Here is a 17,893-nt window from a genome sequence, read left to right as displayed (position 1 = left end):
GGAAAGGAGCATTGAGCATTTCTATTAGAAAAATTAAAATTAATTTTTTAAAAATCCTCAGATTCGAATCTCTGTATTTTTCTACGTGGATTAATTTAAAAAATTCTAAAAAAGTTAAAAATTAAGAAATTGGGGTGGGAAGGGAGAAAGATAAACAGAGATCTGTAGAAATTTCGGAAAAAAAGTCGAAAATGGGTGGTGTGCACGCGCTTTACCTTCGCCTGACTAACTCCCTCCCCAATATTTCAGGCTTTGTGCATATAATAAAAAGGTCAATTATTATAATTTGGAGGAGAAAGGCAACGAGCTGGCAGAATTGTTAACACATTGGACAACATGTTTAGCAGCATTTTGTCCGTCTTTACGCTCTAAATTTAAATTTCGCTGAGGTCAATTTTGCTTTTCATCCTTGCTGGGTCAATGAAAAATAATTTACAGTTGAGCAATGGAGTCGATGTGATCAATTAGCACACTTCCTCTAAAATTTCAGGCTTTGTGCCTACAGAAGAAAAAAAATTATTATTTGGAATAGACATTGAATCAAATTCACTCTCAGTAATTGGGGAACACTTATTTTAATCGATACCGAAAAGGACAAAATGTGAAACTGCCGACAGCAAAATTTGAATGAGACTATAATGAAACAAGACGAACCGGAAGTGACCTCTGACATACCGGGTAATTACGTCACGTGACGCTGTCATTTCATTCCTCTTATTCTTTTCCAGTGAAAACGAGCGCGATGGCCCTTTATAGGAAATGGTATGTATAATATATATACATATAGTAGCCTTCGATTTACAACTATATAACAATAATAATATTGTAGTAATACTGGGAAATATTAAACGTTGATCATACCGCCTGTTTGTGAAACAAAGAACACCACATAAAGCAGCACTTGAAATATGCTGGAGGTTGTTTTTTGTTTCTGTAGCGTTGACTCATCATAAATGTTAATATATTTTGTTATGAGGAGTAGTGGAAAATCAGAATCGTTTTATATGAATAATAAATCCTGCTTTGTGGTAATTTAAATTGCATACCACAGCATTTTGATTTCGAATTCCTTGATTTTCATTTTATCCTCCCGGAGTCGATAAAATTAATAATACTGGTTGAGTATTGATGTCGACCTATTCCGACTTATACCCACCCCTTTAACATCCTTGGTGTCTCTATGAAATCAATTATATCTTGTTATGATATAGTTTTTTTCCCTTCTGCTCATACCAGGAAATATTGTTATTAAATAAGAAAATGATATATTTCCAGTTATCCTTTCATATCAATATAAAAAAAAACATTAAAAAAAAAAAAATTATCATTATACACAGTTAACTTCAAACCATATTCTCGTCTTGCTAATATTCTCAACGTTTGTGAGAAAACATTTTTTTATACAAGTCCTACATGTGAGCAGGCATTATAATAGTAGACTTACATCTATTATAATTCCTATTCACATGTAGGATGCTTTATATAAGGATATTAAATCGATCCACTTATTTGACTGGTACTACCAATTGTATAATTTATTTTTCATTCTGAGGACGAAATTAATTTGCCTCCAACCTGCTGCCAATTTTTTTTTTATTGAATAAAAATTATGTTAATTATATACATATATAACACCAACGAATTTAATTATTACAAAACACACACATAATATTTATATATAACATGGATGTAGTATATACACACACTGTATATATAGTATATGACATCAACGAACCAAGTATATACTCATTGAAATAATTTAACCCCTCCCCTTAACAAAATTGCATTGCTTTTTTTTTTACAGCATATGTGTGTATTTTGTCAATTTCTCAGGAAAATCGTCTTCCTGTTAAGGCACCTCAATCTTTTCTTTTTTTCTGTTTGTTAATATATAATTGCATTGTTCAAGACATTAGTATGTGATTGGGATGTAATGTGGCTGTTATTTCTAGCTGGCCTTGTATCATCAGTCCCATTGATAAATCAGCAACAACATTGTTCAGTGTCCATTTTCTTTTTAAAGACGTTAAGGTTAATTTGAGGCAGAGTTGGCTACTGTTTTTTTTTACCTGGCCCAACGATGTCTTAGCAGCAGTTCGTCTCTCCATTTTAAAGTTTAATTGCTGCAGTTTTAAATTAAATGCAACATAACTAATACACATTGTATGATCGTGAAGTAAAAGCATATATAGATGTATCCTGTATGTGTGTGTGTATATATATATATATATATATATATATATATATATATATAATATTAGGGACAAAATCCAAAATTACATGTAAAAACTCAATTAAAATCAATTTATAAAAAATTAAAATTAAATTGAGCTTTACAGAGTAAAATATATGTGACTGGATTTTCATCGATGAGTTCATGAACCTTGGTTCTTTTCCCTAATACTATATATATATATATATATATATACACACACACACACACACACACACACACACAAAGTTGAAGAGAAATAGAAATAAAATGCTCAAATTGCATTAAACTATCTTCCTTTTATATAAAACCTATTTATAATAGAACGGGAACTTCTACGTTTTGAGGGGTTTTCTTTTGCTGCAACCATATCAGTCAATATTGTGACAGTCGTGAAAAATTAACGGTAGTTATTACATCACTGTAGATTTTTTGGTCAGGGTTGATGTTTTCTGTTATATATTTCTAGTTATAATCTCTTCGCTAATTTATTCAGTGGTGCAATGTGTGTGTATATTGTATGTATTATATATGTTTTTTTGTCGGTCTTTTTTTTTTGAAAGGTGGCCATTTTGATGTCTTAGCTTTTCTAAATTCCTTTTAATCTCCTCTTTCTTCTGATTCCCCTTTGTTTTTATTATTGCGAACTAGAGAAGGATTAAACCGTGGGCTTTATTTCATCGTTGTACACACACATAGATGTATTGTATGCGTATATTCCACACAAACCTTTCATTTATTGTCTGAAACGTTTTAGCTAGTCTAAGTTAATTTATTCATTTCTCTTCTACATATTGAGTTCGCTATTTTTTTGAAAACAATCACGAGTTTTACCTAACTACTGAAACAATCTTTATCTATGTAACATAGTTGATGTTTATATAATATACCCTCCCTATTTTATGACTCCAAATTGGTATTTTTTTTTATCAGAATCATTGTTAAAATACAATATATTTTAAAAAGTAGTGTGATGTCATCTTTTTCAAGCTTTCTGAGGAAATGTTTGAAGATAGCTGCTAGTTACAAAAAATTAAAAGTGTTTTCATTTTTACTCCTTTATTTCTAACTTCATTGTTATGCCTTTTTCAATGTTTTATTATGTTCCGTCTTTAATCTATTATATTTTAAATGTTAAAGATAAAATGATGTATTGTGCAAGATGACTGTCTGGTATTCTTGGGTTTTCAATGATCTCGTTCTTCAACTTTTTGTACTGTTGATTTTTGTCCTTTTTAAAAAAAAATTGAGTTAGCTTCTGAAGCCACTAATTGATCCAAGTCTAATTGAAAATGTTACCCTTATTTTACCCCTGCCACCATTCAGAAATCCTATCTCATGAAAACTCCCAGTTCTGAAAAGTTAGCCCTCTCACAAATCACAGCAACCCCATAGAGTTGGTACTTAACTGGTTGAAATAAACCGAAGTACATGAGAATAAAAACATCTCATGGCAAGGTCATGTCTCAGTGCATGTAATTTTCCCAGAAAATCCCAGTGTTTCATGGCTTTTTGGTGAACTTGAGACAGCAAAGCACCTGTGCTCCAGGCATTATCTTATTCACTTAGAAATTATCTTCTATGTTCCAGGAACGATATGGATACAAACATATTAGGTACTCAAGTACACCTAGATTTTGGTTCTGTTACCAGAATGTTCTGCTGATGGTGTTTTTGTACCTTTTCCAACTAACGTATAAAGGTGGAAGTTTAGCTATGGTTGTTAGAACAGTTGGATAGATTGCCTTGTGGTAGTCCTAGATATCCTTTAAAATAATGGGATGGTTACAATTGGAATGCTTTTGATCAGAGGTTTGCTAACTCGGGGCAAATTAACTAATTAATCCTTTCTACTAGAGGCACAAGATCTGAAATTTTTGGGGAAGGTGACAGTTGATTACATCAACCCTAGTGCTTGACTAGTACTTATTTCATCGACCCTAAAAGGATAAGTCAACCTGGGCGGAATTTGAACTCAGGATGTAAAAGGCAGATGAAATGCTGCTAAGCATTTTGCACAGTGTGCTAATGATTCTGCCAAGACTAAATAATAGCAAAAGTATACATTAGACAAAGACATTTCCCAGTTGCTGGTCTCCTTTATTAGCTCTTGCTAGTGTTTAGTCATTAATGGGCACCTTCTAGTATTTTCATTCAAATCTACTCTTTCCAAGATTTAAAATGTAATTTTCTAACAAATCCTGCATTGAGGAGCAAATCACCAGTAGATTCATTATCATTTTTAATGTCCCTTTTTCCATGTTAGTATGGGCTGGACAGGTTAACAGGAACTGATGAGCCATTGAGCTCCAGTGTCAGCCCTTCCTAATCCTAACCACTTTACAAAGTGTACCCACACTGGTGAGGTTACCAAGTACTTGCAAGGCAAGACCCCCATCTCTCAGCTGAATGAGATATAATTTTGAGGGTTGTGAAATTATGACAGTGATAGGAGCAGATATGCTAGAAAGTAATATGATGTCACGATAGAAGGACTAAAATAAAGAAAAGAAATGGACTACCCATAGCTCTGATGGACACTCACATATTTAAAAATTATTGAGTTCATTGCTAAACTTTTTCCTAATAGTCAATGCACTAAAATTATCTCTACAATGATGCATTAGAGTTTACACTAAGTCACTTCTCCAACTATTGTCCATAATAATGTTTTAAATGAATCTTTGCCATTAGAGTATATGTCATTTTTATGTCCCATTTTCCCATGCTTGCATGTGTTGGATAGGTCTTCCACATCACTTGGTACAGTCCATTATCATCTTTTTCATGAAGTTTAGAATTCTGAAGCTTTCGCCACTATCTACATCTTCCTTGATTTTTATCTTTCAAAGGTTCTTTCCAGTTGGATTGGGTGGTACTTCTTCACTCAACCGTCATCCTTCTCGGGCATATATTAAAATATCATCAATCATCATTTTAACATCCTCTTTTCCATGTTTGCATGGGTTGGACGAAATTTATTGAGGTAGATTTTTCTATGGCTGGATGCCCTTCATATCACCAACCTTCATCTATTTTCAAGCAAGGGAAAATTTCCCCATGGCTAGACATATTTTCCCAGAAGATTCGGAATGAATGACACTGCATTTACAACTACTACATGATGTCAAGGCAAAAAGACACAAATATACATACATATATATTATTTGTTTTTATGTTACAATAAAAACAATTGTACTTTAAACTGAAGGATTTCTCAGTCCTTTTGGTAGAGTACAAGTTTATTATTCTTTAACAAGAATAGTACAGGCCAGAGAAACAAAACTTAGAAAAGCCAAATGAAATCTGAAAATGTTTTATTGTACATGGAAGAATCAACATATAGTAAAATTATATATACACAAGTTATTACTGCCTATAAGAGACTACTCAATGTGTTCACCAATTGAATACGGTTTTTATAGTAAAATGTTCAGACAATTTGATCCATTCTTCCTTCAAAACCTACTTGAGGTTTTCAGTGCTAGGATGAGAAGCTCTATTGGTAGACTGCTCTAAATTACCCCAAATAGAATAGTCCAGCGAATTCAAATCTGGCTGGTGGAGGGCCAAAAATCAGCTAAATTTTTGTACTTTCTTCGCTGTATGAGCAGGTACTTAATCCTGAGTCCACACATAATTAAGTTCAGGGTAATTAGTCTTAAGGCAAGTCAGGACATGATATCTTAACACTTTGTAATAGACATCAGCACCGATTCTCTCACCAGGTTTGAAAAAAATGATGGGGCATTTTTTTTTTTTTTTTTGCCATCTGATGCCACAACTCCCAAAACTATAATCTGAGCAGGATGCACATTGGACTGAACCCAAAACCATTCAGTTCTGAGATGAACATCTTAACCAGACAGCTAAGACATCATATAACTGTTAAATAAAATGTATTTAGATTAGTGTGTAAAGATAAGCTGTTGCTGATGAAACTAATAATCATTGTTTAAATTTAATCTATGGGTGTGAAAAATCAGAAATAAAATATTCCAACCGTAGTCCGTTTTGTGACACATTGGTTATTAAGCACTGATTTAGATAAGATCTGCAATGAAAGAAAAACCAGTGTATTGTAGTATCTAAATTATGTGATGACTGACACTTTTGAGGATTTTTTTGTTACCAGTTACAGGTGTGATTGAGCAGAGTTTTAATATTCATTAATCAAACACTTAATAATTCACAGATATCAACTAGCAGTGTCATCACCACCACCGTTCTCATTGTTTTACATTACGTTTCCATGCTGGCATGGGTTGGACAAGGTTGTTAGGTCCAAGTTCAAGATGAGTTAAATGATATTAGTTGCCAGTTTGCCCGAGAAATAAAAGATGCATGGAAAAGTATGATAATTAAAGAGATAGTAGTGTTTATAATTACAGAAGATTTCAAATGAAGGAAGTTTGATAATGAAGTAGAACCAATATAAGGAAGTTGAAGCTAAGAGAAAACTGTCAATTATAGAAACTGCTGATGAAATGGAAGCAATTTTCCCACCCTTGGTAGCATATGAAATGACATTCTCATCTTTATTATCACTTAACATCTACTTTCTATTCAGATGAATCTTTGTGATAGCACATCTCCTGATCGTCACCAGCATTGCCATATGTCTGCTTTTCCATACTGACATGGATTGGACAGGTTTTCTGAAGCAGTTATTAATGGCTAAATGCCTTTTCTGTCTCCAATTCTTTTAGTTGCCTCTTATGACATGTAGGGACATGGTGTACCTATCCTGAATCCGGGATACACTTGGTAATGCAACTACATATCTCTTGATCATCTTTATTTTTGTCATCTTCTGAGTGTGACCTAATTTTCTATGGTGTCATCTATTTTGGTTTTGCTCCAGGGATCTACGTATTCATTTAATAGCTATCATCTATTTGTGTTGCATATAGGTGTGACTGTGGATGTAGAGTTTGCTTTGTGAATTTGTACATTGTGTAGTAATTGGGTAAGTGTCTTGTACTATAACCTCTGGTCGACCAATGGGTAGAATTGGTAGGCAAAAACTCTATGGGAGTTCATTTTGTTTGTGGGTGTATGTATCTGTGTGAATGTTTACATGTTGTGGCCTTGTTTGAAGCCATTTAAGGAAAAATGATGACATTGTGTTGGCATTCCCTGCTAACAAATTAATTTGTAACTCATTGCTTTTGAATATAAGTGTAATAAAAAGTCCTTTATTTGAAAATGTGAAGGGTCAGTGATACAAAGAATGACCACTATAAAATACTGCCTCAGTATTAAGTATTCATCCAAACCATGCTAGCATTGGAAAAAGAGACTTAAAATGAACAAATGAATTCCTTTCAGTGCAGTTCTTTTTTTTTTTTTTTACGTACTCTGAGTAATTCTTCTGTTATACAGTAATTTCTTTAACTCGCTTAAGTCTGTATCATTGTCATCTTCTATAGTTACTAAGTCTCCTGATTTCATTTTGCCTTGTTTCATTGATGTGCAACACCACACTTGTGACACATAGTCAACTTTTCCTTTTGAGCGACAGTTTGTTGCCAATAAAATCAAGAACATACTCTGTACTTGCTATATAATATTGTTTATAGTTTTGCTCACATCCCTAATTACATCAACAGATGTCACTACTTCCCCACCAGTAAACCCTCAGAGAAGTCTTGTGTCTATAATCACAGTTTGCATTATCACTTTCACCAGTGCTTGTTTGCAGTGTATTTAAAGCTTTGATTTTTTATCCTTTGTAAACCTATTTATCACATCATTGATATATGCTGTTGTTTAACATTAGGCTAGTCTTAATTGAGCAGACCTATGATCAAAATCATTCTGGTTTTGACTTTTATTGTCTGTAGTTTTGGGGGATTTTTTTTACAATGATAGAGTATAGTTTAAGGACATTTTGGCTGCTATTTCTTAGACTTTCAGTGACCACTTAAAAGCATGCCTATTGGTTTGATAGACAACATAGTTCGTATATGAAATCTTATTATGGCAAATCATTTATCTTGGTCATAGCTCGATGCCATTGATATAAAACATAATCTCATTTCTCTCATCCCATTTGGTTCCTTTTATTATATTTACAACCTTAGAAGTTGATTTTAATTCTTTTATTCCAATGACTATCAGTAAATATTGTTTTCTCTGCATTTTATGTATCTTACTACCACCTCATAAGCCCAATTTTGAAATTAAAAAAAGCGTTTTAGATGTAGATGTTTTTCATTCTTCTCATTTGTAGTATTGTCAGTGAACAATTTTTGAAAGAAGCTGCTGAACAAACTGCAAGTTTAAATACTCGAATATCTCTTGAGAGAAAAATGAGACAACCTTTTCTGGATTCCCAGACAGGTGTGGCTCAAAATCACACTACTCTGTGGCAGCAGTACATAAACAGATGCCCTGGTAAGCTATATTTTAAGCCATTTTTCTATATTTTAACTGTTAGTGTTTTTCTTGAATATTTTATGCTACTTTCCAGTATTGTTTAATTTTAAAAATAACTATTAAAATTTTCTTGAGGTAGTATTTAATTGAATATTGAAAAAAGTAAAATAGTTCTCTAGGTCATTGTTTCAACATTCTTGCTGGATTTACAAAAGCTCCTCTTTCGCATTTTTTAATAACTCTGAACAAAACATTTCCTTTTAATGCTAATTTTTTTGCTTAATAATTAAAGGTGAAAATCAAGGACAACTGTATTCTTATCCTGCCAGAAGATGGAAGAAAAGAAAGCGGGCATTTTTCCCCACTGAAGTGAGGATGGCCCGAGCTGGTGATATAGAAACTGGAGAAGCAGGTATGGAGTCAATATTTACTTCATTTCATTCACAATGCCTAAGACTTAGATTAATTTTACAGCTGGATGCTTCTCTTATTTCCTTCTCTTCATCTGCTTTTTCAAATCTTCTCATACTTCACATCTAACTCTCTTTTTCCCTTTCTCTGCAAATTAATAGGTATGTCTTTAATTTCTAGTTCCTAATGGCCTTCAAATTTTCTATTACCTTTTTATATATATATATGTTTGTTTCCTCTATGTCAAATTTGGATATTAATAATTTTGTAGCTCATTTCTTTCAAATTTTATTTTGTTCCAAAAATCTATAAAATATATCAAATTTACTACTACAAAAGAAAGATGCAACTTGTGGATGACATTAATTGGTTGATTGCTTGACAAAGCCGATAATCATTTCATGTCTTCAAGCTCAAATCTGGTCAGAGTTGTCTCTTGATGATAAACCTACTACACATTCATGTAATTTTCCAAGATGACTCTTTTATTTGCTTAAAATAACATAACCTACATCATCTCTTTGCTTTAAATTACAGAACTTATACCAGCTCATTTCCTTTAAGCAATAATTGTGTAAAATAGAAACTAACCATTTACTATTTTAAAATATTTTACTCAGCTCATGCAGGTGTAACAAATAGTCGATGGCTTGTCTTTTCATAGTTGAAAATATCCAGGTATGGATAATTAGCATATTGACCTCAACAAAAAGAGGTACTAAATATTTTAAGACAGTTATAGTAGATTGGTTTCCTGTCTCAGCAAATTCATAAGGAGATTGGTATTGGTGCTATAACACTGATCCTAATCCATTCATGAGCTAATTCCCCCCACCAACCTTGTTAAATACGTACTTTATTTTACAATAGTGAACACTACCTTAGTGTATAAGGTGGACTGTCTACATTAGGGAGACAGGAAATAGCCAACACAAGCTGTCAAGCAATAATAGTTTGGCATCCTCTATGGCAGAATCGTTAGCAACTGGGTGGAATGCTTAACAGCATTTCATCCATCTTCATGTTCTGAGTTCAAATTCCGCCAAGGCCGACTTAGCCATTCATCCTTTTGGGGGTTGATAAAATTAGTACTGGGGTTGATACAATTGAGTACTGGGGTTCATGTAATCAACTTACCCCCTCACCTGAGATTGCTAGCCTTTGGCTTCCTCTCAAATGAATATATTATTGATTGTTAATTTTTCTTTATTCTTTCAATTTATATTCCATTATTTTTGTATTCTACTACCTTCTAATCACTTTAAAAATAAATTTTATCCTGGTTTCCTAAATGTCATCCAACGAAGAATTTTGTAATATTGTTTTACATTAATATTTAAATACCCTACCTGATAATTTATTCTGTTGTATTTTTTGTTCCATTCTGGATTTAAAGCTTTAGCATTCAGATTACTGTCAAATATAATACTTATTTATTCACATTCAATCATCATCATTAAGGCCATTTTGTATTAATTATGCATTATCTCGTAGCTTTAAGATTTCGATGATGTGATTGTTTATCTTTAGAAATACATTGTAGGATAGTTGTGAGAGGCCAGATCTGGCAGTTTTGAATGCAAAACTACTAGAATATTTGAGCCAGACATGGCTGGTTTAAATGCTGAAGGGTTAAAAGTTACTTCTGTATCTTCCACATGTGATGTGTTTAGTTTTTGGACAATTCTCTTGTGTAGTTCTTTTGGAATGTTTTACCTGATTTTTAATTGTGTAAACTTTGTATTATATTTTGTTTAGCTTGAAATATTTCTTCATGTCATATTATAAATATATACTTTCTTTAATTGGCTTTAAGTCATTTATTGTCAAGTTTTACAATACTATTCAGTTGTAAATTTACAACTTACCCATATGTTCGAGATAATAGTTTAGTTCCTGCATTCAGTTCTGAATCTTTGTTACTAGGGTACAAGTCCTGGTGGTGCCTTCCTGTTTCTCAGTCATTGGGTAAGTTCCTTTAGCTCTGACAACACATATGTACACACACACACACACACACACATAGCACAACCACACACACACACATAGCACAACCACACACACACACTGATAAGGATATATTAAACTTTAGTTTTAGCTTTAGAATGTAGAGATATATTAAAACTTCGTAAAATAAAAATTTATTATCCTTGCTACCATCATTACTTCTATATCAAATATTTTAATAAAACTCATTTAAATTATAATCAGTGCATTTAATAAAATCTTGAATTTTCAGCTCCAAACTACTTTACTATGAATATGGTAACATTATCACTATCGCTTTAGCATTTTCTACAGCCACTAAAATATCTCAAATTACTAAATTGCTTTTTAGATTTCATTGCTAATATTCTTCGCAGTATTCTGTAACTTAATATAAACTTCTAATGTTAATATTTCTAATTACCAATAAACCCTACATTATAATTATTTTATTAATTTATATTATAAATTTTTTGAATGACACAGCATTGTTGGTTTCCAGTGAGTTGAATACAGGTTCATAGCATTTTAAAAATTTATTTGTAAGTAAGAAGGGTGTGTCTGCATCTCAGTCAGATAAAATACCATATGGTATTTTTGTTTGAATATACTAGCTTATCAGTTATTTTGCTGATACATATCAACAAAAGATATACATATATGACAGGCATTCACATAGTGTCTGTCCACAAGATTTCACTCAAAAAGTATTAGATACCATGAGGCTATAGTAAAATACATGTCCAAGGTACTGTAGAGTGGGATAGAACTGGAACCACATGTTTAAAGGTGTGACTTAATTACAAAGCCATTAGCAATTTGTAAGGAAACAAAGTTCAATAACTGTATTTTTAGGAATCTATAAGCTTGATACTTGTTTAATTCCAATATAGATTGCAAATGTGAAATTAATATTGTAGCCTGATGTGATAAACAAAATGTGTTTTATCATGTAATTTCTTTTGACTTAAATGAAACTGAATTTATTACATATGACTTTAATTACATAGGCATTCTAATGAAGAAAAATTACAAAAATCATTTCTTACATTTTATTATCCATCTACATTGATTTTAGAGACTTTCATTTAATTTTAACAACCAGAAACCTTAGAATTAATCCAGTTATATAACATGATTGGAGAAAATGTTTATATCTTGAAATCATTCAATAAAACTATGAATGGGTTGCTGTCTCAGGCTACCCAATATAAATATTGTGCTACTTAGACTAAAGAATACACTAATAAATTATTGTATTCTGACTGTAGAGTTCCTTTAAATTAATTTACTTTTAAATTTTGTCTTTCATAAAACTTTTGAGAAATTATTGCAGTGATATAAAATTTTATACAGGTTTTACGTTAACAAATAATACTCCTATAGTGAATAATTAAAGAAATGGCTTTCTTCGATGCCATTGGACTTTGTGCTAAAATACATGGATATTTCATCAAATTCTTAAATTTTGTAATTTGAAATTAATAATTGTGGTCACATACTAAAATGTTTGTTACAATTAAATACTGCTATTGTTTTTAAGGTGTCTCACAAAAATAGAAATATTACATTATTCAGTTATTTATATTACATTTATTTATTTCAGTTTTTGGCTGTAATGATATTAAATTTCGTTTCCAGACATGCATCAAATTAGTGCCATTGAAAACCCAGCTATTCGACGTGGAGATGATGATGATCGCGAAGATTTAAAGAGTGAAAACAGTAAGGATAAATGGTATGAAGAAGTGGAAAATATTAGTGAGCCGCCTGATGTTGGAGAAGGTGTGGATTATCATTCAGACATAAGTGATTATGAAGAGATTATACGGAAGAAAAAGAAAAAAGTGTGTATAGATATTTAACTTATTAATAATTAGTGATAATAACCATATAAATTGTTTGTTTTTATCACCTTTCTCCATGCTAAAATGGCTTTGATGGTTCTGCAAAAAGGAATGTCTGTGTGAATTATTGGTACATTTGTTTAAAACACTTGCAAACTTTCATAGTGGTAACTTGCTGAAAAAAGTTTAAGCAGTATTTTAGTAATATTTTTATTTGTATTTGCGTGGAGCTTCCACACAGTATAAATAGCAAGGTTTCCAAGACAGGAGTTTTGAAAAAAAATTTTTTTCATGTGAAGAACTGATATTGCAGTTGCCATTGTAGCATATTTGTAGGTTCAAATCTTAGTGCAATCTCAAAATACATTCTATTCTACATGAGATTAAATAAATTGTTTCAAAACTTTTTTTCTTGATAAATTACAGCATCTTGTTTTGTATAAAACAATCATGTGGATGTGACAACATACATTCTGTAAGATAATTTCACTTAGAGAGAATACCGACAATTAACAATCCTTTTTTTCCCCCCTCTCTTTAGTCTGCTAGATAAGTAATATTAGCATTTCTTCTATATGTATTTGCTGACAATGCAATGATTGTTTGTTTTTTTTTTCACTTTTTTTTTTGTCAGGGAGGCGGGCGAGGCAGAAGGAAAGTTGACAAAGAATCTACACCAATTGATGACAAAGACAAGCCATACTGTTGCGAAGGTAATGGTTTATATTCTTATTCTTTTCCTTCTTTTTTTTTTTTTCTCTTACCCTCTTGTATTTGACTTTCTAAGATCTAAGTTTATTTACAAACCATAGTTGGTGTTATTCAGGAAGAATCTGACATCTTCAGTTACTCATCATCATTTTAATGTATGTTTTTCCTTGCTGGCATGGGTTGGATGATTCAGCAGGTGTTGGCAAGTCGGAACTGCGCCAAGCTCCATTGTCTGCTTTAGCATGGTTTGTATGGTTGAATGCCGTTGCTACTACCAGCTACTTTAGAGAGTGGGTGAGTTTTTACATGCTACTGGTACTGATAAGGTTATCAAGTAACTTACAAGACAAGGCCCCTCAACTGAGGTTGGTGGGGGGAGTATGTTGAGAGAGGTGGCTTTATGCTAGGTGATGAGAGGTTAAACAATGGTGGGGATAGGAACAGGTGTCTTGCAGTCAGGGAGATACATGACTACCCCAGTTAGAAGAGAACTGCAGTGAAGATTTGTCAGGGCATACCCTCAACTTACAGGAAGGTGAATAAAGAGAAGTAGTATAGGTTGATAGGTAAGTTTATGGAGGTGTGAGAGGTGAATAGGAGATGAATAGAGAGAGATGCAGTTAGTAGTGAATACGGGTGGAGGCAGCATGTGGCAGCAAGGATGATGTGAAGTGAATTGGGGTAGTATGTGAGAGAGATGAACATTGCTAAGACCAAAGTCAGAAGTAAAAGGTAAAGACCCCCATCAATCATGAATGGTCATGGGATTGCTCCTAGAAAGTTCCCCTCCAAGGCATAAATCCAGGCAGGGTTGTTTATGAAAGACCAGTAGTCACCCACACATATCAGCCTTCTGTTTCACACCACTGGTGTTATCCAAGGGAAAGGCAAAGGCGGATACAGCCTGGCACCAATGATGCCACAACTCATTTCTACAGTTGAGTGAACTGGAGCAACGTGAAATGAACTGTCTTGTTCAAAAACACAACACACAACCTGGTCTAGGACTCGAACTTATTATCTCATGATTGTAAGCCCGACACTCTAACCACTGAGCCATGCTTCACAAAGTCAGAAGTATTACTGACAAAATGAAGGGTGCACTGGGGAAAAGAACACCAAGTAACAGGCAAGGTAAGACAAAGTCCCATTGACTGGGGGAGGAGGGGGTAGCATTGCGATAAACAATATAACAGTCCCATTTCTTAGAAAAGACCAGTAAATTGAGCCACAACAAAATACCAGATATATACATGCACGCACACACATAAACAAGCATGAATTGGCACCTTGCACAAGTGTTTTCTTCTCTAGCTCAGGGCCTACCAAAGCCTTGTAATTAGATTTGGTTGACAGAAACTGAAAGAAACCCACCATATGTATGTATCCATGCATGCATGTAGGTAGATAAGTATGTGTGTGTGTGTGTACACACACACATAAAAGATAAAAATCCTTCCTGAGTCATATACACTCATAGGGCTGGTTTCCATAGTGCATATATTCCCCACTGGATGGGACACTGATCTATTGCAGCATTACTCATTTTTACCAGCCAGGTGGACTAGAGCAACATGAAAAGAAGTATTTTGCTCAAGAACACAATGCTTTGCCTGGTCTAGGAATTGAAGTCGCAATTTTATAATCATAGTCTGAAACCCTAACCAGTAAGCTATGAGCCTCCACATAAACACATATAATCTGTATATTGGCACCACCTTTTGAGCGTGATTGTTACCAGTGTCGCCTTCCTGGCACTTGTGCCGCAACTTCGCGTTCCTGGCACTTGTACCGGTGTCACGTGAAAAGTCATTCGAGTGAGATCATTGCCAGTGCTGCTTGGACTGGCTCTTGTGCAGGTGGCACGTAAAATACACCATTTTAAGCGTGGCTGTTGCCAGTACCGCCTGACTGGCCTTCGTGTCAGTGGCACGTAAAAGCACCCACTACACTCTTGGAGTGGTTGTTATTAGGAAGGGCATCCAGCTGTAGAAACTGCCAAATCAGATTTGAGCCTGGTGTAGCCATCTGGTTCACCAGTCCTCAATCAAACCGTCCAACCCATGCTAGCATGGAAAGCAGACGTTAAACGATGATGATGATGATATATATCAGTGGCATGCAGTGACTTCTGAGGTTGGTCATGCAATAAATACTTGGCGCACATGGCAGAGACGTACCCCCATACACACACACACACACTTAAAGCAATTTTTTTTTTTTCATGGAAACCCATATTTTCGGCTATGGAAATTCCAATTCTGAAATAAAAAAATTGATGAAAATCACAACTTCAAAATTTCAATTCCCACAGTAAAATGAGGTATACTGTGACAAAGTTGTAAAAAAGTGTTTGTTGGAGATTTGGCTGTTATTTTTGCTCTCATATTTTTTTGTAAGTTTCAAGTTTCATTTTGTAGAAAAAAACACTTGCAGTTGTAACAAAACAAAACAAGAAAATAAACACTTTAATTTCACTTTGTCACAGTATACCTCATTTTACTGCAATCCCATAATTCTTAGTTAGTCAGCTTAAATGTTGCTGTGACTTAGGAATATCTCTTTCACTCAGTCATAAGTTTTGAAATTATTAACATTAACCATCCTCTCTGACTAGCATGTCTCAACTGCACGCCGCATATATATATATACACACACACACACACACACACACACACACACACACACACACACACACACACACACACACACACACACACACACACCCACACACACACACACCCACATTATGTAGATGATAATATTTTTAACTGAAACATTATAACCATGTCTGATTGTTCAAGTGCTTCAATTCTATCTGTGTACAGATATTTACTCAATTGTTTAAATTTATCAATGGTTTCTCCCATTGTTTTGATGTGCCATTTTCTATCATTAATAAAACTGCTTGCATATATGATGGCGTGGGTATACTGATGCTTAATAGTGCTCAGGTGCACTGCAACTCATCAAAGGTGCATGTACAGTACATAGAATTATGTACAAAGGTCAGGAAAGTGAACAGTATGAGTCATGATATTCATATGTGCATGTATATGGAGGGGGGAATATCAGGTGTAGTGTTGGCGAACTTCAGGAAGCAAGGTTTTAAAGGATGCAATGTCTCAGCAACTAACAACTGATGCAGGTAGTTTGTTCTATGCTTCAGCAACTGTGAGTGAAAAAATGTTTCCAAAAGTCATAGGAGCTGTGCTGTTTTCTGATGTAGGTATGCCCACGTGTATTAAGACACATGGAGCTCAAAAAGGTGTTCAAGGTGGTTGTTGGTGTGATGGTTAATAATTTTATGGGTGTTTACTAAGTCAGTTGCCAGATGCTGGAGCTTCACTGTATCTATGCCCAGGGAAGCAAGGCATTCAGAGTATGGTAGATGCCTGATGGAGGGTATTTGCTTGGTTGTACATCTCTGAACAGTTTCCAGGAGGTCAACGTCCTGAGCAAGATAAGGGTTCTAGATTGGTGATGTAAATTCCAAGTGTGGTCACACCATAGCCATATACAGCTTTAAATAGATAGCTGGAGTTCCCAAAGGCCTAGCAGGAATGGTTTATTTAGCTATATTTTATGGTATTAGGTACTTGAATTATATACTTATAACAATGTCTATCAAGGGGTATATATTCAGAAGACCTGGAACCTTTTTTCCATCAGCTATATGAATTGAAGTATGTCGACAAGCAAAATACTTGCTCTGGTAGATAGTTAAGATCTATGATTTAGAAGCCCAAGTTCTCATTTATTTGGCCTCAATTTTGTCTAAGTTAAAAAATATTTCATTAAGATGTCTCAGAACCAGTAATGAATTGAGTGAGAGCTTATATCTGTTCAATCTTGACTTTGATGAAGACACAAGTTCAGGATTGCATGCCACAGCAGATTTGATACCAGTGCTGGTGCCACATAAAAAGCAACTAGTACACTCTGTGGAGTTGTTTGTCTTAGGAAGGGCATCCAGCTGTAGAAACTGTGCCAGAACAGACAATGGAGCCTGGTACAGCCCCTGGCCATACCAGTTCCAATCAAGCTGTCCAGTCCATGCCAGCATGGAAAACAGATGTTAAATAATGATGATGAAATCTGTTGAATTGCATAAAAACTTTACAATGTTAAAGTGTGGGACTTGAGCCTAAAGGTTACCATGGTGAGGACTAATGTATTAACATGTAACATGAATATCAGGAAATTGTCTTTACTTATTATGATTAGTGTAAAGAAATAAGACTTTTTTTTTATTTGTTGGACCTAGAAGAAGTAGGTGAGTCAGTATCTGTGGCTTCTGGAGGCCCCCCATGACTGGTGAATTGATATCATTAACGTTCCTCTT

General features: G+C 34.0%; 1 protein-coding gene across 15 annotated transcripts in view; it reads left to right on the top strand.

The window, feature by feature from the left end:
• Window positions 1-248: 248 nt before the first annotated feature.
• The window catches only part of LOC106867266 (zinc finger protein ubi-d4), a 64,539-nt gene continuing 46,894 nt past the window's right edge, over window positions 249-17,893 (top strand). For 6 of the 15 annotated variants that reach the window (XR_016243223.1, XR_016243224.1, XR_016243225.1 and 3 more), the window contains exons 1-6: window positions 708-762; window positions 8,448-8,611; window positions 8,886-9,005; window positions 10,931-10,972; window positions 12,632-12,837; window positions 13,472-13,550. Coding sequence is in view for 10 of the 15 variants with exons in the window: in XM_014912088.3 (XP_014767574.1) it covers window positions 743-762; window positions 8,448-8,611; window positions 8,886-9,005; window positions 10,931-10,972; window positions 12,632-12,837; window positions 13,472-13,550 (631 nt within the window). In the remaining 5 variants the exon portion in view is untranslated. Of the gene's footprint in view, window positions 679-707; window positions 763-2,437; window positions 2,619-8,447; window positions 8,612-8,885; window positions 9,006-10,930; window positions 10,973-12,631; window positions 12,838-13,471; window positions 13,551-17,893 lie in introns of those variants that run through there. The other 9 variants (XR_016243226.1, XM_089357884.1, XM_014912087.3 and 6 more) reach the window with 6 other exon arrangements.

Source organism: Octopus bimaculoides, chromosome 9, assembly GCF_046866305.1.
Source record: "Octopus bimaculoides isolate indiv1 chromosome 9, ASM4686630v1, whole genome shotgun sequence".
NCBI lineage: Eukaryota > Metazoa > Mollusca > Cephalopoda > Octopoda > Octopodidae > Octopus > Octopus bimaculoides.
Note: the sequence above shows the minus strand (reverse complement) of the source record. Positions and strands in the feature narration are given on the sequence as shown.